The 22,069-nt window shown below is 43.4% G+C and overlaps 1 protein-coding gene across 2 annotated transcripts in view; it reads left to right on the top strand.

Annotated features, from left to right (window-relative positions):
• PDZRN4 (PDZ domain containing ring finger 4) overlaps positions 1 to 22,069 on the top strand; it is a 278,600-nt gene that overhangs the window by 248,788 nt on the left and 7,743 nt on the right. For both annotated transcript variants that reach the window (XM_068170212.1, XM_068170214.1), the window contains exons 7-9: positions 1,509 to 1,571; positions 10,064 to 10,165; positions 15,833 to 15,949. In XM_068170212.1, the coding sequence (XP_068026313.1) occupies positions 1,509 to 1,571; positions 10,064 to 10,165; positions 15,833 to 15,949 (282 nt within the window). The remainder of the gene's footprint in view (positions 1 to 1,508; positions 1,572 to 10,063; positions 10,166 to 15,832; positions 15,950 to 22,069) is intronic.

The raw sequence follows: 22,069 nt of genomic DNA on the forward strand, positions 1-22,069 counted from the left end.
GTGGACAGAGAGGATTCATAGAGAGAATTCTAAGATACCAGTGAACTGCATGTGTTTGCCATGAATGTCAAAGAAGCTGAAAAACTCAGCTTAGGAACAAGAACTACAACTACCTGAAGGGAGGTTGTAGACAGGCGGATGATGGTCTCTTCTCCCAGGCAGCCACTACCAGAACAAGAGGACACAGTCTCAGGCTGCGCCAGGGGAGGTTCAGGTTGGATGTTAGGAAGCAGTTCTGTAAAGAGAGAGTGATTGCCCATTGGAATGGGCTGCCCAGCGAGGTGGTGGAGTCGCTGTCATTGGAGGTGTTCAGGAGGAGACTTGATGGGGTGCTTGGTGCCATGGGTTAGCTGTTTGGGTGGGTTGGATTGGTTGATGGGTTGGACGCGATGATCTTGAAGGTCTCTTCCAACCTAGTTTGGTTTATTCTAAAATAAAGGTTTATTATTATTCTAAATGAATAGAAAACTATTCAAGAAAAAGTTTTCCATGAGTTGCATAAGCACTGCTGTTAAAGCACTGCTGTTAAAGTCTGTCTTTGTGAGGACAAGGAAAATGCAGGCATTTCTTAATACACTCCAGGATTGTGTCTGAAATGTGCTGGTAGAAATTTCTCAGAACTTTTGAAGAGAAAGTAATTGTATTGTCTTTTGTACTTGATGAATCGCTTCAGAATCGTTTTTGTACTATGGCCTTGCATGAGAAAATAATATCTAATAGCTGTAACCTGCAAACCTCGACTGCAAAGCTCAACTCAAATGTTTGGTTTGAAAAAAATAGCTTGTGGCATGACGAGGCAAAATAAATGATTTACCATAGCCATCAAGGGAAAGGTGATAGATCAGATTGCCCTGTAATGAACAGTAGGTCATTGCTCAGGGATGAGCTATAGTGACTTTGATAAACTATTAATGGAGCTCTAAACATCTATTTAGGTTAAACTAACTTAAAATTAACTGACTCAGACCAGGAAAGATACACTGTACACGCGAGTGATCTATACAATATAGATCCTTTGGGAATTTTTGCTGTTTCTTCACAAGCTGCAGAATTCCAGAGGAAATAATAGATGGATGTCTGAGATAATTTAATAGTAAATGTTGCTACAACAGAAAAATAAACCTACTCTTTTCCCAAAGACAGGCCCATTTGTATAGAGGTATCAGCTGCCACAGAAGCACCTCAGTCCATAGTGAACATCCAGAGAAGATGGACTGTCATTAATTCCTAGCGATCTGACAGCTGAAGGTTAATGCCTGACGGTGGCATAGAAAAGTATTAATCTGAAAATTGTGTGCTCCCAACCCTTTCTTTCCCCAGGCTTTTATCTAAAACAAGCTTATATGATTATTTAAGGAACTATCGAGTTCATATGACTCTAAAGGAAACTTCACTTTGCCTCTGTACAGAGCAAAAACGGTACTCTTTCAAAATGTGCAATCATGCAGCTGTTATCATTTCCAGTAAAAATCTTTCTGTGTTCAATTACTGGATGTTGTCCTGTGCAGGTTGATCCAAACAGCATTGCTGCCAGGGATGGCCGGATCCGCGAGGGAGACCGCATTCTGCAAGTATGTGACAATAGACTCTTCCTTAAACTCTTTCTTCAGACAAACACACACAGTGCTGTCTTGCCTGTGGACTGTTAATGAGGGAAGGTAGTTCTCTTTGTTACTATGATCGATGAGAAAATCCATGTCTGTCTGTTTTTTAACACAATAGACAGGAGCTGGAGTGAATGTACTGAAAAATGAAAACGACAAACTTGTTCTGGCTGATGCCCTTATGTACAGTGTCTTTTTTTGTGTCTGTGCCATATTTATTAGTAAATCTCATTTCCACTATGTTCATCTTGGTGTCACATTCTAAACAGACATTTATATGGGTGTCAGAGACTTGCTGATCTTCACCAATCGCATAAATTTGGGTAAAGCTCACTTGTGCTGAGCATAGTGTTAAGAGTTTTCATGGAAATTATGTACTATTAATGAAAGATTAACATTGGACTTGGTGATCTTTGAGGTCTCTTCCAACCTTGGTGATTCTGTGATATATGAGGAAGGGGCTCATTAGGTTTTTGTTAGTATTTTTCTTCCAGTAAAATGCTGTTTTTCTGACTTCTTTTCTAATCCACCATCTTGGCTTTTCTTTTCCCTTTTGTTTCTATTGATCCACCTATTTAAAGGCCTGCCCCAAAGAGAGGTTTCTGTGATACAGCACAACCCTGTGGGTGAGGGTGGCCAGCTGCTGGCTCTGGAGGAGGGCAGTGTATGTGTAGAGAGGGTTTCTGTTTTCAGGTGAAAAGGCATAGTCCTTTATTTTTTACCCTAGTGACAAAATCATAAAACAGCTACCAGAAAGCAGTAGACTGGAAAGTCTTTGCTGTATTGTAGCCTATTAGTTCTTCTTCCCAGACAATTTCCCTTGTATTTTGACCTTTTTTACTGAAGCCCCAGAGGTAGTTCCGGTTGTGACAAGGCACTTTTCTGTAACCAGTTCTGTAATTGCTCTTCATTCATTTAGTCATGTGAGCTTTCAGGTTGTCACAAGATCAGCCTCTTCAGTCTTTCCATTTTTTCAGGAACTGCCTTTGATGAAGCCTATACCTGTGTCTCTTACTTTGGTATCAGTTTTGGGAGTCTAGCTAACACACCAGAGTCTATGAGCTGGCTTACCAAAGTGGCCCATGTTTTAGAGAGGAAATAATAAGCTACATTTTACTTTCAGGGCTCATTCAGGGGTAACTGATTTATTCTCTTATGTGGTTGGGTATGTGAAAAATTCACAGGATGGATGGTGTTCCACCCACAGAAGATACAGATACTACAGCATGAGGGCAGTGAGTTTTTGGTGGTACTTGGAGTTGATGGGACCACATAATGGACTGTGGCTGGGAGTGTAAAAGTCAGCATATTGCTTTTTGTTTCTTTCTCTAAAATATCTACTGAAGCAAGCAAAATGGGATACAATAATATTTTTAACTTTCAAAAATCAGGGGGAAAAAACCTATGTATATGTCACGGTCCGGAGACATTAACTGCCTCGGTCCAGAGACACAGTTCTTTTAAATATTCCCGTGTTGTGAAATTAAAGGCACAAACGAGGCCAAAGTATCAACAGCTAGACTATTTATTACATAAATACGAAAGGGAGAGCGAGAAAATAGAGAAAGTGGACATAAGAAGGGAAGGGGAGAAAATAGAAGGGAAAGGGAGAAAAGAGAGAGAGAGAGAGGGACGAGAGATAGAAGAGGAAAGGAATTATATTACCACACCCCTCATCCCCCCCAGGACAGTTAAAGTCTGTGGAGGAAAGGTGCTGCAGGAGATGTTTGGTTTGTAGAGACACCGTGGTGAGGCTTTTGCTGGAGAACAGCTGTGGTCCTCTGGGGAGATGTTGGGTTGATACAGGAACAGTGCTGAGGATTTGGCTGGAGCTGTGGTCCTCCGGGCAGCTTCTTTTCTCCGGAGCAGCATTGTCCCGGCTTCTCAGCGGCCTGGCCCGTCTCCTGTGTTTTCCTTCATCTCCGTTTTTCTCCCCGTTTTTCTCCTCTGTTTCTCTCCTCTGTTTCTCTCCTGTGTTTCTCTCTACAAACCAGTAGTTGCTCAAGTCTTTTATACAGTTTTTTAGTCCTTAGGTATGTAGTCAAATATTGTCCCTCAGGAATTCCAGTGGCAGGAAATCTGTGTGTTTGGGCAAGACCCTGGCTGGAGGAGGGGGGAATCTCCGTCTACCCTGTCTCCATCCAGACAAAGCTCAGGAAACAGGTGGTGATTATCTTGCCCTAAAGGTGTGATGGCTGGGTCCTTGGGTCCATTGTTGTAGTCCCGTGTTATCACGATGCAATCACAAGCTGATTTGCATCCAGGATTGGTGGACAGGATTCTTTCCACCTTCTTTCCAGTGGCTCTGCTATCACTTTTATCTTTGTTGACTCACATAGAGAGAGACAAACTTATTAGACTGTCACACCACCCCGTCAATCAAAGATAAAAGGAAGAAAGAAAGGAAAGAAAGGAAAGAAGTGGAAAAGGAAGGAAAGAAGTTTTAAACAATTTTTGCAATAGACATAAGTTTTGATTGGCTAACAGCACAAATCTGTTGTACACCATCATTAGACACAAACTGCATGTTGGACACTACATGTTGAATCACTGTATACAACAGGGATTTATACAAGATTGACAATGCTAAGAAAATATAACAAAATTAAACCAGGTAATTACACAAGGTGAAAGCATCCTTGTTCCTCCTGGAAGCCAGGAGAACAAACAAACCCATACCCCCCCACCCCGTCAGTCCTTCAGTTTGGAATTGAAGTGAGAGCTTCCGTCCAGATCTGAATGTCTGCGGGGTTATGGAAAGTACAGTCCTTGAAGAGATGTCTTCTGTTGATGCAAAACTTGAGAAGTCTTCCATATTATAGCAAGACAAGTCCTTCTGACAATACATCAGGTAGTCTTCAGCATTAGAACTTAAATTTAGCATTAGAACTTAAATAAGAAACACAACCTTGAAACATACAAAACTGGTATTTCCAGGTTACCATTCAGAGCCACCCTCTCAGGTGATAATTACTTTGAATGGGCCTGTAAGTATCGTTGATTGCTTCAGGTTCTCTCAAAGCCAAGCTAAACACAAACAAAAGTCTTTTTCCAAACCAAGTACAATTTTTTGGTGATCTCCTGATTCATGCTTCACCCCCCAATTCACCGCTGGGAAGTGAAGCCCTTAGTTGCCCTGGGGGCCATATCCCTCCCCTCATCAAATGGTCCCATCAAGAGGGGAGCAGTGACCTCAGCCCTCTTTTTAGGCTCGGGCCAACATTGCACAATGATTCGTAATTGTCTCGTGGCTACCCCATCAACCACTTCTTTTGGAATACGTTTCTTCTGACCCACCCCCCACCAAAACTGCCGGGTATTCAAGTGTTCCCTGCCTTTAGCCAGGTGCCTACTAGGAATACGGCGCATCTGGCCCTGGGGGCTTGGTGGGTGAGTCATTTTCACATGTCTCAAGCCTCTAGTTTGAGGTTTTTTCATTTCCTCAGGTACACTATACTGCCTAGCATAATCTAGTAACTCCCTCCCCACATCTTGCCATGTCCTGGAAGAAAGTGGGGTATTAGCTATTTCTTTTTGAAGCTGGATACCTCTTATTTTAAGCAAGTCATTGAGACCCCTGATCAAAGGAGTCATTCTGTTTGCATCCACCAGGATAGAAAGAGGGGATTCAAAATTATGTTTTAGTTCCCTTTCATATATCATCTGCAGGCATGCAGCTTTTTGCACATTCTCCATTATCTGATTCATCCCTCCCCGCAGAATTAGGGGTTCACCCCTCTCCTTTGGATCAAACCCCCCTGCCCAATAGGCAGCTCTTTGCGTAAGACTCCAGGGTCCACTTCTGTTTTTTGTAGTTAGAAAAACATTATCACCCCAATAGCCCATGGCTTCAGCTTCTGTTAACAGAATCTGATCACCTCCAGTTTTTGAAACTCGCCAGACATATTCCACCTCAGATTCCCCAGCAGAGCGTGCAAATTCTTTACGAATTTTGGCCAATTCAGTTGAGGAGAAAGGTGTTTCTTTGGTTGTGATAGTGGGGGTAACCTCCCCATCCTCATATAAAACTTCAGTTTTAATGAGAGGTCTGATATGCGCAGCAGCTTCCTTAGCCACTGTCAGTTCTGCCCGAGGGCACATAGGGGCAGACTCCAAGTAATTCACACCCTCTTTTGAGTCCAAATACGAATTTTGCCTCCTCTCCTTTTCCAATTGAATTTTAAGATCTGCCACTACGTCTTTCAAAGTGGCAACATGGCTTTGTAGTGACGAAACTAAGTCCTGCAAAGAGGAAATAGTTATATTTTCCTGTTCATGCCATTCCTCTTTCTCCTTCACTGAGGCGGCTAAACAGGCACCTAAAACCGCACAAATAAAACCTTTGCCTTTCCCGGCTTTTGCTCGTGCATCTTTCTGCAGGGCCACAATTCTATCAGCCACACTCTGGAAATTATGCCAATTTTCACGGGCCCAGTCAAGTACCTGTACAGATGGGCGGGCACCGTGAACTTCTAAAAGGTTAAAAAGCCTCTCACTCCCGGCCATCTCTTTTGTTTCACAAAGCATTTCTTAATAGGGCACTAAGTTTCACGGGGAAGTCAGATCAAAACACTGTTTGTACCAGCAAAATCTTCCCTGGAAAAACGTACACTTTTAAAAGGCTTACTCCAAAATAATCTTCTCCAGGAAAAATGCACAATAGATTTCTCAGGAGAGGTCACACACAAGAAAAAAAACAACAGCAACCCGGGCTTCTCAAGGAAGTCACACTATTTCCCTGAGTGAACCCACACTTGCAAAAGCTTCTCAGCTTTTGTACCTCAAATTTTTTGTTACACTAGGACAACAACCTTGTGATTCTTAGGGAAGAGTTACTCTGTTTCCCTGAGCAAACACACACCGGCAGAAGTTTCTCAACTTTTGCTTCAATTCTGGGCTTCTCGGGAAAGCCACACTTTACAAATATCACCAACACTGGGTTTCCTAAAAGAGGGTACTGAGAATTCTCGGGGAGGTCACACTATAAAGTCAACATTTGTACCCCAGATAATCTTCCCCGGGAATGCACACACAAATTTAAAGCAGGGTACAGAGGATTCTCGAGGAGGTCACACTATAAAACCAACAGTTGTACCCCGGATAATCTTCCCCGAGAAAGCACACACATTTAAAGCTTTTGAGAACTCCCACACAGTCTCTCTGAAAATTTCGCTTCGTCCTTCTCCGGCCACTTCCCTCGCGGGCGAGTGGAAACGCGAATCTGGACTCCACTCTCGCTTCGTACTAAAAGTACGTCTCAGGCACACACACACATTTCGGGGTTCTCAGAAATGCAATAATTTTGCTGTGATACTTTTCACTGCACGGGAATCCTGCCGACTACGCCATTTAAATGTCGCGGTCCGGAGACATTAACTGCCTCGGTCCAGAGACACAGTTCTTTTAAATATTCCCGTGTTGTGAAATTAAAGGCACAAACGAGGCCAAAGTATCAACAGCTAGACTATTTATTACATAAATACGAAAGGGAGAGCGAGAAAATAGAGAAAGTGGACATAAGAAGGGAAGGGGAGAAAATAGAAGGGAAAGGGAGAAAAGAGAGAGAGAGAGAGGGACGAGAGATAGAAGAGGAAAGGAATTATATTACCACACCCCTCATCCCCCCCAGGACAGTTAAAGTCTGTGGAGGAAAGGTGCTGCAGGAGATGTTTGGTTTGTAGAGACACCGTGGTGAGGCTTTTGCTGGAGAACAGCTGTGGTCCTCTGGGGAGATGTTGGGTTGATACAGGAACAGTGCTGAGGATTTGGCTGGAGCTGTGGTCCTCCGGGCAGCTTCTTTTCTCCGGAGCAGCATTGTCCCGGCTTCTCAGCGGCCTGGCCCGTCTCCTGTGTTTTCCTTCATCTCCGTTTTTCTCCCCGTTTTTCTCCTCTGTTTCTCTCCTCTGTTTCTCTCCTGTGTTTCTCTCTACAAACCAGTAGTTGCTCAAGTCTTTTATACAGTTTTTTAGTCCTTAGGTATGTAGTCAAATATTGTCCCTCAGGAATTCCAGTGGCAGGAAATCTGTGTGTTTGGGCAAGACCCTGGCTGGAGGAGGGGGGAATCTCCGTCTACCCTGTCTCCATCCAGACAAAGCTCAGGAAACAGGTGGTGATTATCTTGCCCTAAAGGTGTGATGGCTGGGTCCTTGGGTCCATTGTTGTAGTCCCGTGTTATCACGATGCAATCACAAGCTGATTTGCATCCAGGATTGGTGGACAGGATTCTTTCCACCTTCTTTCCAGTGGCTCTGCTATCACTTTTATCTTTGTTGACTCACATAGAGAGAGACAAACTTATTAGACTGTCACAGTATATTTGATCAAGTTAGTCATGAGGTTTGTGGTGACGGGGTGGACTTGATGATCTTTGAGGTCTCTTCCAACCTTGGTGATTCTGTGATTCTGTGAAGTAGAAACAGCTCTTCTTCCTACTCTATGTGTTTCAAAATAAGGAAAGAGAGGGTAGGTATTTTCTACTGCTTGCTTTCTAAAATTTCCAAATGAAGTGGAAACCAAACACCAGTTCAGGGCATTGTTCTTCAGTTCCTAAGGAAACTAATTTCAACTGTGAGTAAAGACTCTGATGGGGAGAGAAAAGCATAGGTAATTTGGTAGACTGGAGCATTACTTTAATGTCAGTGCTGATATATAGCTCTGAGTTTGATCATTAGAGTTAACACCTGTAGAGTTATGTGAGGTTTACTTTCATATCTGAAAACACATTGACCCTCTATCTATTCTTATTGATGAGACAACTCAGAGAAATAGAGGGTGACAGTGCCATTACGGGGGGATTACACTGAGGCTGGGAGAGAGCTGGACCCTTGAGCATAGAAGCTTTTTCTTTCAGTAGCTGGTGGCATTTATTAAGGCTTGGAGGGGTGTTATGTTGTATGTATTTCTCACAATATTACAGCAGATTTCTTCCCATCACCTTCACAATCTCCTTAAGCATCTAAGAACAGCCTGAATATTTTACATGAAATGTTACAGTATCAAGGGAAAGGTTTTAAAAGGCCAGTCCTAGTGAGACTTAAATAAACTTCTGCTATTTTTAGCTGTGAACTTCCAGGCTAATAAATTCTGTCCATGGAAGTGAGATGCCGTGGGTCAGGTTGAAGTCCTGTTCATCCCCCATGATGTTGCAGCTTGAATGGGGTGGACACCTCTGAACTGTCTGGGGACAGCAGGGCCACCACCTCAGAGGTCAGTGAGAGGCAATTGGTTGGCTAATAGAAGTCATCTGATCAATCACCATGTCTGGGGCTATTTTGCATAAGCTGGAGGATTCTGTGTATGTATCTTCATTTCTGTGGCTGCATCTCTGCTTTACCAGGGGCAGCTCTGTATAACCTGGTGTTTGTCTGGTCTCCCACAGACTACAGCTATCCCTTCATGCAGGATTTGAATGGTCTCAGACATTTTAGTCATTGCTGGTTAGATAATCAGGGTACACTGGGGTTTGCTTCAGTCAGAGTTAAAGCTGTGGGTTTGAGTCAAGATTTTCAGGCCAAACAGAGATGCAAAGATGCAACTCTGTCTTTACTGTTCAACAAGGAAGTTCCTGCTACTTTGAAGATTACAAGATTTTATTTCCCCCAAACGTTCAGACCCTTCCCTCTTCCATGTTTGTTTTCACCCATTTTCAAATAGACCAAGTCTGTGGGGTTTTGGTACAATGAGAATAATCCAATTCTTGTGCTGTGAACTGGACAAAACCAAATACATATGGAAAATAAGATTTCTATTTGATTCCCTCGATAAAGGGTTTTGGACAATGCAATGTGTGTTTGTTACCATGAAGCCATGGAGGGAGGGTGGCTGTTTTAATGAGGTGACAGAATAGGACAAAAAGTGGTGAGAAAAGCACATTCTTATTGGAGAATCACTTTTATTTTTATTATCCCCTTGTAAGGGGAATACATATGTTTTGTGTGGTTCTGGATACTAAGCTGTCCACACAAATATGAAATGATTAAATGGAGCAGCAATAAGCAGTGGCCTGTAAGTATTGCCTGGTGAGAGATAATACCGTAGCTCTCTAATTGGCTCTCTACCAGCATACAGTGTGACTGATTTCAGCTGTAGCATTACCAGTCTTGCTTCCACCAGCACTATTATCTCAGAGTGACACTTCCATTACTCTGAACGGAGAAAGATGAACGTCACCTGTCAGGGGCTGGTTAATTGTGTTGCTAGATGTATGTTACCAGGGCGCAGGTTGGACATTTATGAACATAACTGCTTCCTCTGATGTCCACCATCCTTCAACGATCGATACAGCTCTTGCAGTAAGCGCATAATTGAGTGAAGGCACTTACCACTGAGGGGCTGAAGATGAGCCCGTTGTGCAAGTTTCATTGTCCATACATTCAGCACAAATGAGCTGATATCTGCCCTTTATTGTGTGTTGCTTTGTGGAAATAGAAACTAATGTGCCACTTTCATTTGTTTTCTAGATAAATGGCCAAGATGTCCAGAATCGGGAAGAGGCAGTGGCATTGCTCTCCAGTGAAGAATGCAAGAAAATTGTGTTGCTGGTTGCAAGACCAGAGATGCAGGTTAGACTAAATAGATGCACTGAGCCAGAACCTGGGTTGTACCATACATTCACTGTAAGTAATGGTCTGCTGAGAAATAGGAATGGCAAAGTTGCTGGCAAAAGGAGGAAACAGGTAATTGCAGAGCTTTGCCCCTGTTTAGCCAGCAAAGAAAATAGCATGGTATTACTAGGGCTTGTTTGCCCCAAACTAAGCAATTCCTTTCCAGCAGACAGAGTAAGCAGGTATACAAATGAAGCTGACAGCACGAATGGGGTATTAGTAAAATATGAATTAGAGTCTGAAAACAATGTATTACTTGTTAGATGATTCTTATTTGTTCTGGGCAAAAATTTCCCATACTTACCTCAGTCATTTATATGTTCTTACACAAAGCTGTAGTTGGTCACTGGTGATGACTCTTTGTATCTTACACACTTATAAGCAGGTATGTAAACTGTTCATTTGTACCAGTTATGGAACTTTCACAGTAGCAATCCTGGATCTCTTTGTTTTCAAAGCACCCTGTCCATGTAAAACCTGTTTGTACATTACAAATTGTATTTTGGGAAGTGCCTTTTCAAAAGCTTTTAGAAACATTTAGATAGTTTTAAAAACAAAATTATGCACATGTCAGAGTCTTGCCATGACAAGAATTTTTTGTATCATTGTAGGGGTCAGATGATAGGTTGATCATCAGACTAAAGGAGAGGTAGAGTGGAAGAAGAGTACTGTTTGTACTTTCCTTTATATTCTTCTCATAGGCCATTGCAGAGCAAAAAAATATATTGTCACTGTTCTCTCACAGTTCAGGGTTGGTTATGTTGCCATTTTTCTCTCATGCTATTGATCTGATATTCTCAGTCTCTCCAGCTGCATGCTCTGTATAAATTAAATTCAGTAAGTGTAATTCAGTGCCACTTGGAATGTCTGCTTGAACACAGTAGTTAGAAAAGGTTCACAATCTCAGCATTAAGTTCCTTCATGTATTTCAGGAATCTCAACAATTCCCATATAACTGGTGACATAGTACTGGGGGAAAAAAAAAAGAAATAAAATCCATGCATCAGTTTATATTGCTAAATTGTAGCCCTCACTGGAAGTTGAAGAAGTTTTGAGAGAGTTGTTTCAATATGTTTACTATTTTTCAATGATATTTTATTTTCAATTAGGGAACAGAAACCCACACACTTTAAAACAAAAAACATGCCCAGGGAAAGTTCCTTCACTGTATTTGTTTAAATTGGTCAATGAGAAAAAGCTACATCAGTATGAGATAATTACTTAGCTATGTGTACAGTAGAGTTTCCCATATGGATACTCCTTTCAAATCATAAAAGCAGGTTTTCTTTTGCATTTGGGGCTGTGGTGTTGGGGGTGGAGGGGTTTTGCTTAATATATATGTTTTAAGAATATATTCATACAAAACTGAAGAAAAAGCTGTAGTATGTCAGAGATCAGGCTGCCCACAAACTGATTTCTGCTAATTGTGTGCTTTGACTCTGGTAAAAGACAGCAGGTTTAAGCAGGCTTTTATTTCTAGACAGAAAATGGTAATGACACTATTGCAATCTTGAAGGGTGACTGCTGAACATACTGGTTCAGTGACAGGGAAGAAAACCTTCTCTGGCCAAGTTTTTACACAGTGAATACCAATGAATAATTAAATTTGGAAACAGAGCAGTGGTGGAATGCACAGCCTGTTTAATACATAGTAAGTGGAAGAGATGTGTCACTCACATGCATAGGTGTGCACACAGTGTATGTAGTACACATGTATACTAAGCCATGGATCATGGAGCCACATGTTATTAACCTGAAAGGAGGTTACTTCTCCTGAGTAACAAGTGACAGGACAAGAGGAAGTGGCCTTGAGTTCCTCCAGGGCAGGTTTATGTTGGGTGTTAGGAAACATTTATTCACTTAAAGCAGTGTGAAGTACTGGACCAGGCTGCCCAGGGAGGGGGTGGAGGTAGTAAAAAGACGCATAGATGTGGTGCTGAGGGACATAGTTTAGGGGTGACTTGGTAGTTCTAGGTTAAGGGTTGGACTCGATATTAAAGGTCTCTTCCAACCAAAAACAATTCCATGATTCTCTGCTATGATTCATTAATTCTAAAAGAGGCAACCCATGGAATGCTTAAGGATGTTGCTAAATCAGGTAGGAAGAAAATTAGGGAGGCAAAAGCACATTTGGAGCTTAAACTGGCCTCTACTGTGAAGGGCAACAAAAAGTCCTTCTATAAATACATTAATAGCAAGAGGAAGGGCAAGGACAACCTCCACTCCTAGGTTGACATGGAGGGAAACGTTGTATCAAAGGATGAGGAAAAGGCAGAGGTACTTAACACCTTCTTTGCCTCAATTTTTACTAGCAGGACAGAACATCTTCCAAAGAGCTGGCCTGCAGAGCTGGCAGAAGGAGCCAGGGAGCTGCTATGTTCCATGAGCAGGCAGTTGGAGCTCTCCTCAGCCGCTTGGATCCCCACAAGTCCATGGGACCAGATGGGATCCATCCTAGGGTGCTGAGAGAGCTGTCAGAGGAGCTGGCCAAGCCGCTCTCCATCATTTTTCAGCAGTCCTGGCTCACTGGAGAGGTCCCAGAAAACTGGAGGCTGGCCAATGTGGTGCCCTTCCATAAGAAGGGCCGGTTGGATGAGCCAGGGAATTACAGGCCTGTCAGCCTGACCTCAGTGCCAGGCAAGATCATGGAACAGGTCATCTTGAGTGCAATCACACAGCACTTACAGGATGGCCAAGGGATCAGGCCTAGCCAGCATGGATTTAGGAAGGACAGGTCCTGCCTGACCAATCTGATCTCCTTCTATGATCAGGTGACCCGCCTGGTGGATGTGGGGAGGCCTGTGGATGTAGTCTACCTGGACCTCAGCAAGGCCTTTGACACCATCCACCATAGCAAACTGCTGGCCAAGCTGTCAGCCCATGGCCTGGACAGGAGCACACTGCATTGGGTTAGGAACTGGCTGGAGGGCCGAGCCCAGAGAGTGGTGGTGAATGGTGCCACATCCAGCTGGAGGCCAGTCACTAGTGGTGTGCCCCAAGGATCAGTGCTGGGCCCTGTGCTCTTTAACAGCTTTATTGATGATCTGGATGAGGGCATTGAGTCCATCATCAGTAAATTTCCTAATGACACCAAGCTGGGGGCAGGAGTTGATCTGCTGGAGGGTGGAGAGGCTTTGCAGAGGGACCTCGACAGGCTGGACAGATGGACAGAATCCAAGGGCATGAGATTTAACACATCCAAGTGCCGGGTTCTGCACATTGGCCACAACAACCCCATTCAGTGGTACAGGCTGTGGTCAGAGTTGCTGGAAAGCAGCCAGGTAGAGAGGGACCTGGGGGTACTGGTCGATGGTAGGCTGAACGTGAGCCTGCAGTGTGCCCAGGCAGCCAAGAGGGCCAATGGCATCCTGGCCTGCATCAGGAACAGTATGGTCAGCAGGAGCAGGGAGGTCATTCTGCCCCAGTACACTGCACTGGTTAGGCCACACCTCGAGTACTGTGTCCAGTTCTGGGCCCCTCAGTTTACTTGCTGGAACGTGTCCAGAGAAGGGCAATGAAGTTGATGAGGGGTTTCAAACACAAGCCCTATGAGGAGAGGCTGAGGGAGCTGGGGTTGCTTAGCCTGGAGAAGAGGAGACTCAGGGGTGACCTTATTGCTCTCTACAACTACCTGAAGGGAAGTTGTAGACAGGCAGATGTTGGTCTCTTCTCCCAGGCAACCAGTACCAGAACAAGAGGACACAGTCTCAAGCTGCACCAGGGGAGGTTTAGGCTGGATGTTAGAAAGAGGTTCTATACAGAGAGAGTGATTGCCTATTGGAATGGGCTGCCCGGGGAGGTGGTGGAGTCACCATCGCTGGAGGTGTTCAGGAGGAGACTTGATGGGGTGCTTGGTGCCATGGTTTAGTTGTTTAGGTGGGTTGGATTAGTTGATAGGTTGGACGCGATGATCTTGAAGGTCTCTTCCAACCTGGTCTGGTCTATTCTATTCTATTCTATTCTATTCTATTCTATTCTATTCTATTCTATAAACATTCCCATTAATTAGGTACTGTGTCTGCTCTAATCAAAGCAGCAGATTTGCCCAAATGAGATTCATCTTTTATCTTTGATATTTGCTAATCTCTGCAATTTCCTCAAACAAGGGAAATTCAGCCATGACCTTTATGGTAGAGGAAGGCTGTGTTTGTGCTTTCCTTAGAGATAAAAAGCAAGGTAACTAAACAAATCTGGTGTCCAGTACCAGATGTTTCAGAGAATGGTTTAAAACTCCCATTAAGGACAAACATAAAAATTACATGTTCTCAAGAAAAACGCCTCCATCTAATCCAAGACTGTTAGAGGTTGGGTTTGCCAAGGGGAATGCTGAAAGGCTTGTGGTTTTTTTAAGAGAAAGGAGTTCATTGTCAAGGGCAAAAATACACCAGTTTCAGAAATAAAGGGTGGTTTCATGCCAGTATTAAGCTAGGAGTACCACAGAGCATCAGTCACTCCTTGTGCAGCTTTGAACTACTACTTTGCTGGTTTGGTGTAGTTTTTCCAACTGAATTCTGGAGCCAGAGCTTGCCTGCCTTTGTGGCAGTGATAATTCTTCTGTAGGTGTTGGCCCCTGTTACATTGCTTTTGCTATCTTGGGAGAGGAATACTTGGTACTGTTTTCATTGTCTCATGCTGATACTTTTTAGCATCTTTTTGCCACGTTCTTCCTCTGGTTCCTTCACCAGTGACAAAACAAGAAGCGTTTCCTTCTGCTACGATCTCATTGTTATAGCCACAAATGCCACCGACTAACGTTTTCCTTTTTGACACAGTGTGTCATATGGCAAGGGATTGCAGATACAAATGGATGCATGCCACCTGCACACATGCACAATGAACAAACTGGGAAGAATAGCATTTTAGGACAGAGGTGCCTGTTTCATCAGTTTAGAAAGATGTGAAGGGTGCAAAGTGGGTGCAGGAGGAGGATATACTCACTTGACAGAAAACATAGCATCCCCTTCTGGTTTTTTGCAACACTGTCTTCACCAAATGTCAAGGTATTATTTTATGTCTGGGGAAAAAACCAAGCAGATAAACCTTGCTTTCAGGCACACTGTAAGAATGAAAATAACCTCCTTTCAAGTCACTGCATCTTTGTCACTCTCCTCTGTTTGTTTGTTTACCTGGAAGATCAATAGGAAAATGGTGACAGAAATGCAACATAAGGTTTCTATTGAGGTGGCAGCAGCAGGGCACAGTGCTGGGGTGGAGGTTGTTAAGAGGAAAGATCCCGGTTGCCTCCTGGCCCTATTAGTAACATTGCCGCTCTTTCAGCGCGGGGTCTCTCTGCGGTAATGAACATGACAGCTTCAGGATTATGTGCTGTGCCTTTCATACCTTTTGAAAGGAAATAATGTCTGTGCTGTGCAGTCTTCTTCATTATGAGAGAAAATCAGTCATACTGTTTCAAGAAAGGATAAAAGGCATAACAGTCACTTCTTTTTTTTTTTTTTCATCCATCTTTTTCTTCTCTCTTTCTGAGATGTGAACTCCTACTGTCTGCCTTTCTGAAGAGAATCATTAGGATAAAAAGAATTAGTCAAGCATTGCCATTTGGGTTTTTCTCTGTTTAAGCCTATGTCCGTGCTAACATAGTATAATGTACTAATGTATTCTTTGCAGCTGGAGGAAGGGTGGCTGGATGATGAAAGGAATGAATTCTTAGAGGAGTTGAACTTGGAAATGTTGGAAGAACAGCATAACGAGGCGATGCAGTATACAGCCAAGGAGGTGGAGCAGGTAGGACTGCTACTAAACACAATGTGTGAAATTTTGCTAAATATACTTTTTATTCATAGAGTAAAATGGAGTCAAAAGCTTTGGCATAATTGTGTTTCTAAAATGCTGTGAGCTCCAGCACACTGTAGGTAAAGAAAAGGACAATAGATGCTTAGGCCCAGTATGGCAAGTCAGCAAGCAATTTAGGAGGCTGTGAGAAGTGCAGGTTTCTCATTTTCTCTGAATTCTCAGGATAGCATTGCTTTCCTTCTTTAATATTGAAGTGTTGGAGGTTTAAGCTGTTGTGTTTTACGTCAAGTTGGTTTCTTAATGAATTGCATCGGTGTGTCACCTAGTGCTCCAAGCTGGCATATACGCCCTTCTTGTTTGTATGCGTGCAAGGCGTGTCCCTGTCCTTGCACCAAAGAGCTTGCAAAATAAGATGAAAGAGGTGTTTAAGATAAGCAACAGGTGTTTTGGTAATACAAGTGAATTTGTCTTATACTGACAGCACACAGCTCAGCATTTGTTTTGTTAATGGAGACAAATAAGCATATTGTTAACACAGTCTCAGCTTGTTGCTATCCCAACTCTTACCTGCCCACGTGGCACCTCCAGCCATACAGTTTCATCAAGGAATGGGTCTTCTCAGTTGTCCTTTATTGTGGAAGATGTGAGTGACCTTACCCACTTCTGAATCAGATGATCTGTCATCATATGCACCTGTGTAGAGCCGAAGACATGAAAGCAAACTTATTTCTTGAGTTCTGCATATATGGAGCTGAAAATAAACAGATTTTCCACCCACAGAAATTTGTGACTTAAAAATTTTTCCCATTCTGAACTGCTTGAAAGCAGTGCCTGAGGCACTGATACCTGTACTCAGCACTGGTGTGGCTGCACCTTCAATACTGTATTTAGTTGTGGGCCCCTCACACTACAAGAGGGATGCTGAGTTGCTGGAGCATGTCCAGAGAAAGGCAATGAGGCTGGTGAACACAAGTCATGTGTCTGACTGAGCTGGGGTTGTTCAGCCTGGAGAAGATGAAGCTAAGGGCAGAACTCATTGCTCTCTACAACTATGCGAAAGGAGGTTGTGGTGAGATAGGGGCCAGCCTCGTCTCCTGAGTAACAAGTGCCAGGATGAGGGGAATGGCCTCAAGTTGCACCAGGGGTGGTTTAGATTAGATATAAGGGAAAATTTCTTCATCAAAAGGGTCATTGGGCACTGAAATGGGCTGCCTATGGAGTGGTGGAGTCACCATCACTGGAGGTGTTCCAAAGACATTTGAAATGAGGTGCTTAGGGTCATGGTCTAACAGTTTCGTACAGGGAGATGTTAGGTTATGATTGGACTCTATGAATCTCAAGGTCTTTTCCAACCAGGTGATTCTATGATTCTATTTTTCTTTGATGTGAAGAGAATGAGAAAGACCGTGAAACTTTCCTTCTTCTGAAAACCAGGGAAGTCTTTGGCTAAAGGGAGTCTCAGCTTCAAATACCTCACTGTCTGATCCACACTGGGGAGCCTGAACATCTAGCCTATTACTTCCTCACCTCCCCTCCAGTCTTGATGCTATTAACTAGCTGAGAGGTCCTATTAACACTATCCACTGTACATAATTTAACTATTCATTGGGACAGAGACAATGACAGAATAATTAGGTAAGTTATTTGTAAAGTGATAGATCAGATAACAGATCTTCATCTTATAAGCATTTAGTTATTTAGACAAAGTAGAGTAACTCAGAGTCAAAGGTGAAGGGAGCCTTGCAACAGGATTTATAGTGGCCTTTTAGTTATGACCAGGCAGTAACCCAAGCTCAGTTCCCCAGGTTAAATGTGCTAACAACTGCACTACTAACTACTTTGAACTGGTATTTGGCATCTTGTTTAATTTTTGAACCACAGATGTTATCTTGGATAGCAAAAGATTTCCTGTCAGAAAGAACACTTATTCTTCACAAAGCAATTTCCTTTGCACAATGGCATTTTCACAAACCTCCACTTCTGAAAGAAATTCTTGAGCAGAACCCCTTCTAGCCTCTCACATGACATGTTTGGGTATTTGAAATCTCTTAACAGTTGTGACCTTCGACTCCCAAGTTTGTGTCAATCTTTTTCACTTAATTTGGGTTGCAAGTAATGTTAACTATTCAGCAGTGGTGTTCTGTGGGGTGGTTTCATAGCACCCATTAAGAACATCTATTCCCCACTGTACTAAGGATATTTTTTCCCCCAGTGAGTTCTTATATTTCTGTAGAAGAGAGCTACACTTGAAAAAACACTGGTCACATGCTCTGTCAGTGCCTGATGTTGGGTTGCTTGAAGTTACTCAAGGACAGCCAGACAGTTCTGTGCCCTTCTGATGAGTAATCAAATCAACCAAATGCAGCTTGATGTGTAATGGGGCATCAGTAATTTGTGACAGCTGCTCTCTCTCTAGACTCTATGTAGTGACTCAACAAATCAGAAAATGGGTTCTTTCCTCCTAGCAGTTTCCTTAGGTGAGTCCCACAACCACTCTCATTGCAGTTGCCAGTGGCCAAGCCACCCCAGAGTATCTCCAGAGAGGGAGACTCCACAACCCATGTGGGCAGCCTGTTCCAGTGCTCTGTCACCCTTGAATATCTTTTACAGAATGCTATTTTAAGATTTAGTGTGAGCTGTCACATAAATTTGGTATAGTTTGTAATGGAAGAATCAAGTAGATAGTTCACAGGATCACAGGATGTTAGGGGTTGGAAGGAACTTCTGGAGATCATCTAGTCCAGAGCAGGACCACAGAATCTGGCACAGGTCACACAGTAATGCATCCAGACAGGCCTTGAAAGTCTCCAGAGAACACGACTCTGGGGAGCCTCTTCCAGTGCCCTGTAACTCTTAGAGTAAAGAAGTTCTTTCTCACATTGAGGTGAAATTTCCTGTACTGTAGTTTACACCCATTGCCCCTCATCCTGTCATAGGGTGCAACTGAGAAGAGGCTGGCCCTTCCTTCTTGACACACAGCCCTCACATATTTATATACATTTATTAGATCCCCTCTCAGTCTTCTCCACTCCAGACTAAAAAGCCCCAGGTCTCTCAGCCTCTCTTCATAGGGCACATGCGCCAGTCCCTTAATCATCCTAGTCGCCCTCCATTGGACTCTCTCAAGTAGATCCATGTCTCTCTTGAACTGGGAAGCCCAGAATTGGATGCAATATTTCAGGTGAGACCTCACTAGGGCAGAGTAGAGGGGATGGAGAACCTCCCTCGATCTGCTGGACACTTCTTAGTGCACCCCAGGATCCCATTTGCCTTCTTGGCCACCAGGGCACATTGCTGTCCCATGGATAACTTCTTGTCCACCAGGACTCCCAGGTCCTTCTCCACGGGGCTGCTCTCTAGCAGATCACCTCCCAACCTGTACTGGTGCAGTTTATTATTCATTCCCAGGTGCAGGACTCTGCACTTATCCTTGTTGTATCTTTTCTGTATGCTTTTGACCCACTCTGTGTAATTCAATCAAGAATTGTATCTTCTCTGTATAGAACAGTCCAATAAACCTCAAGGAAATATGTAATTCTCCATTTTTTTCTAACTCATTATATTCCTTCTCCTTTACAACATCGTGGTTCATTGTGCAGCAGAGATAACTTTCAGAAGAGTACCGTACATTCGCTATGCAGAAATTTTTACTGCTATCATGGAATATATCAAAAGCTATTAAAAACAGAAAGAATTGGATAAAAATTGCATTCAAAGCTGAAATGTAGTAAAAATATCTGGGGAAAATTTTTTTTTGAGAGAGGCCTGTTCTAAAAGCACCATTATTTGCAGAAGAGCATTTCCCCTTTTAGTGTACCACTGAAATCAATCCGAATCTTCTGTTGTGGCTGGAGTACCTCATGGTTAGCTTGCTACCGGAGATTCCTTTGTCAGTGGTCAGTCTCTCTCTCACTGTCAGAGACTGACCTCAGGATCTCAGGTAGTGATAGGACTAGGGGGAATGGAATGAAGCTGGAGGTGGGGAGATTCAGGCGAGATGTGAGGAGGAGGTTCTTCACCATGAGAGTGGTGAAACCCTGGAATGGGCTGTCCAGGGAGGTGGTCGCGGCCCCGTCCCTGGAGGTGTTTAAGAGCAGGTTGGATGAGGCTCTGGCCAGCCTGATGTAGTGTGGGGTGTCCCTGCCCATGGCAGGGGGGTTGGAACTAGCTGATCCTTGTGGTCCCTTCCAACCCTGAATGATACTATGATACTATGACCTGGGATCCCAGCTGCTGTGTTTATTAAAACTTTCTACTGAATCTCACTGCCTTTAAACTTCAGTAGCCATTTGGGTTTTGAGTCCCAATACGCATCATAAGTTGCAAAATGAGAACAGAACAGTGCCGGAATTCCAGCAAGATTAGCCATTTTATTGGCATCAATGCTTGATGGAGCTGAAATGCAGAATCTTTTGAGGTTCATTTATTGCTTGATTGTATGCATCGCCAGGTTTGCCTTCTCATTATCTGAGTTCTCACTGCAAAGATGAGGCCTGAGAAGCCCTTTGGTATTACAAACAGAAATAATTGTAGAGGAGATTGACAACAATTTGTTTGGAAACAAACACTTTGTTTGGAATACATAATAGATTATACTGACAAATACAACACACTGACAATTGAACACTGTCTCTCGTTTTCAGAAGGGACTTAACCTGGAATTAAGGCTTCTGCCTTTCAGAATAAAATAATCTCATGTTGTAAAAGACTGCTCAGTCCATTCACATTTAGAAGCTCTGGTAAGCATGACGAGTCCAGAACAGCAATGCCAGAGTCTGCCTTACTTGAGTTACAGGAGATTAAAACAAAACAACAACAAAAACCCTCTAAAACATGCACTACAATTAAGATCTGTATTACTTTCCATGTTCTTCATTGAATTAGCTGCATGTATTCACGTACTGGGGAAAGATTTAACATGATATGAATGTCTGCTTTAGGTTGAGACGAACCTGATTATACAGACACTTGTTTCTTCCTGACAGGGAGAGGAACCCAAAGTGACAACCTGACATTCAGGTGCCTGCACTGTAGACACCTATATTTGGCCAACTTGATCCCATGTATCTGATTTCTGTTAGACTGGAAAGATGAGGTTTGTTTTGTTTACATCTTTCATGTGTGTGTGTGTTAATTACGGATAGTGTAATTTGAGTAGATGGGTAGCTTACTGTATTTGCTCAGTCGAAATCAAGTGGAAGTTGAAGGAGAAAAGTTTAAATTGTTGATAAAAGTGGTGCAGAAAACAGGAGCCACTCATTGTGAAAGTGGATCTGACCTGTAAAGTCTGTTTCCAGCACCTATACAAATAGGTGCATTATGGGATTTTTTCAGAAGTGCTCAGATACATTTTTGGTGGTATGGCACTGTGCTGGAGACATCAGAGGAAGTGTCACAGAGTTCAGTACTATAAGCTTTGTAACAGTGCTGACACTGTCTTTAGGGCGTTAAGATAGGTTTAGTCTTATGGATGCAAGTTGAGCTCTGTCATTAGTCCTCAGGGTCAGAGGACAGAACCCAGCCCTCCTTGTTTGCTAGCGTGAAGGGAGTCCTGAACGTGGGACAGGCACCCAAATTGCTGGCTGCTCTGCATCATGGTCCTCCTCATGTTTGAGAGAGCTGTCTTCCCTCATGTCAGTAGTCAAATATTTTCCACAACAGGGAGAAACAAGTTGCACAGTGATATGGCCAGGATATAGTGTAGGTGACCATGCTGGATTCACCTCTCTGCTGAAAGTTTTCAGAGGAGAGGAGTGGTCGTGAACGGTGCCGCATCCAGCTGGAGGCCAGTCACCAGTGGTGTCCCCCAGGGATCAGTGCTGGGCCCTGTCCTCTTCAACATATTCGTTGATGATCTGGATGAAGGGGTAGAGTCAGTCATCAGCAAGTTTGCAGATGACACAAAGTTAGGGGCAGATGTTAGTCAATTAGAGGGTAGAAAGGCTCTGCAGAGGGACCTCGACCAACTGGAAAGATGGGCAAAATCCAATGGGATGGCTTTCAACAAGTCCAAGTGCCGAGTGCTGCACTTTGGCTACGGCAATCCCATGCAGAGCTATAGGCTGGGGTCGGAGTGGCTGGAGAGCTCCCAGACAGAGAGGGACCTGGGTG

The sequence above is a fragment of the Melanerpes formicivorus genome, unplaced genomic scaffold (assembly GCF_026170545.1).
Source record: "Melanerpes formicivorus ecotype bairdi unplaced genomic scaffold, bMelFor1.0.p_v2 SCAF_3, whole genome shotgun sequence".
In the NCBI taxonomy this organism is placed as follows: Eukaryota; Metazoa; Chordata; class Aves; order Piciformes; family Picidae; genus Melanerpes; species Melanerpes formicivorus.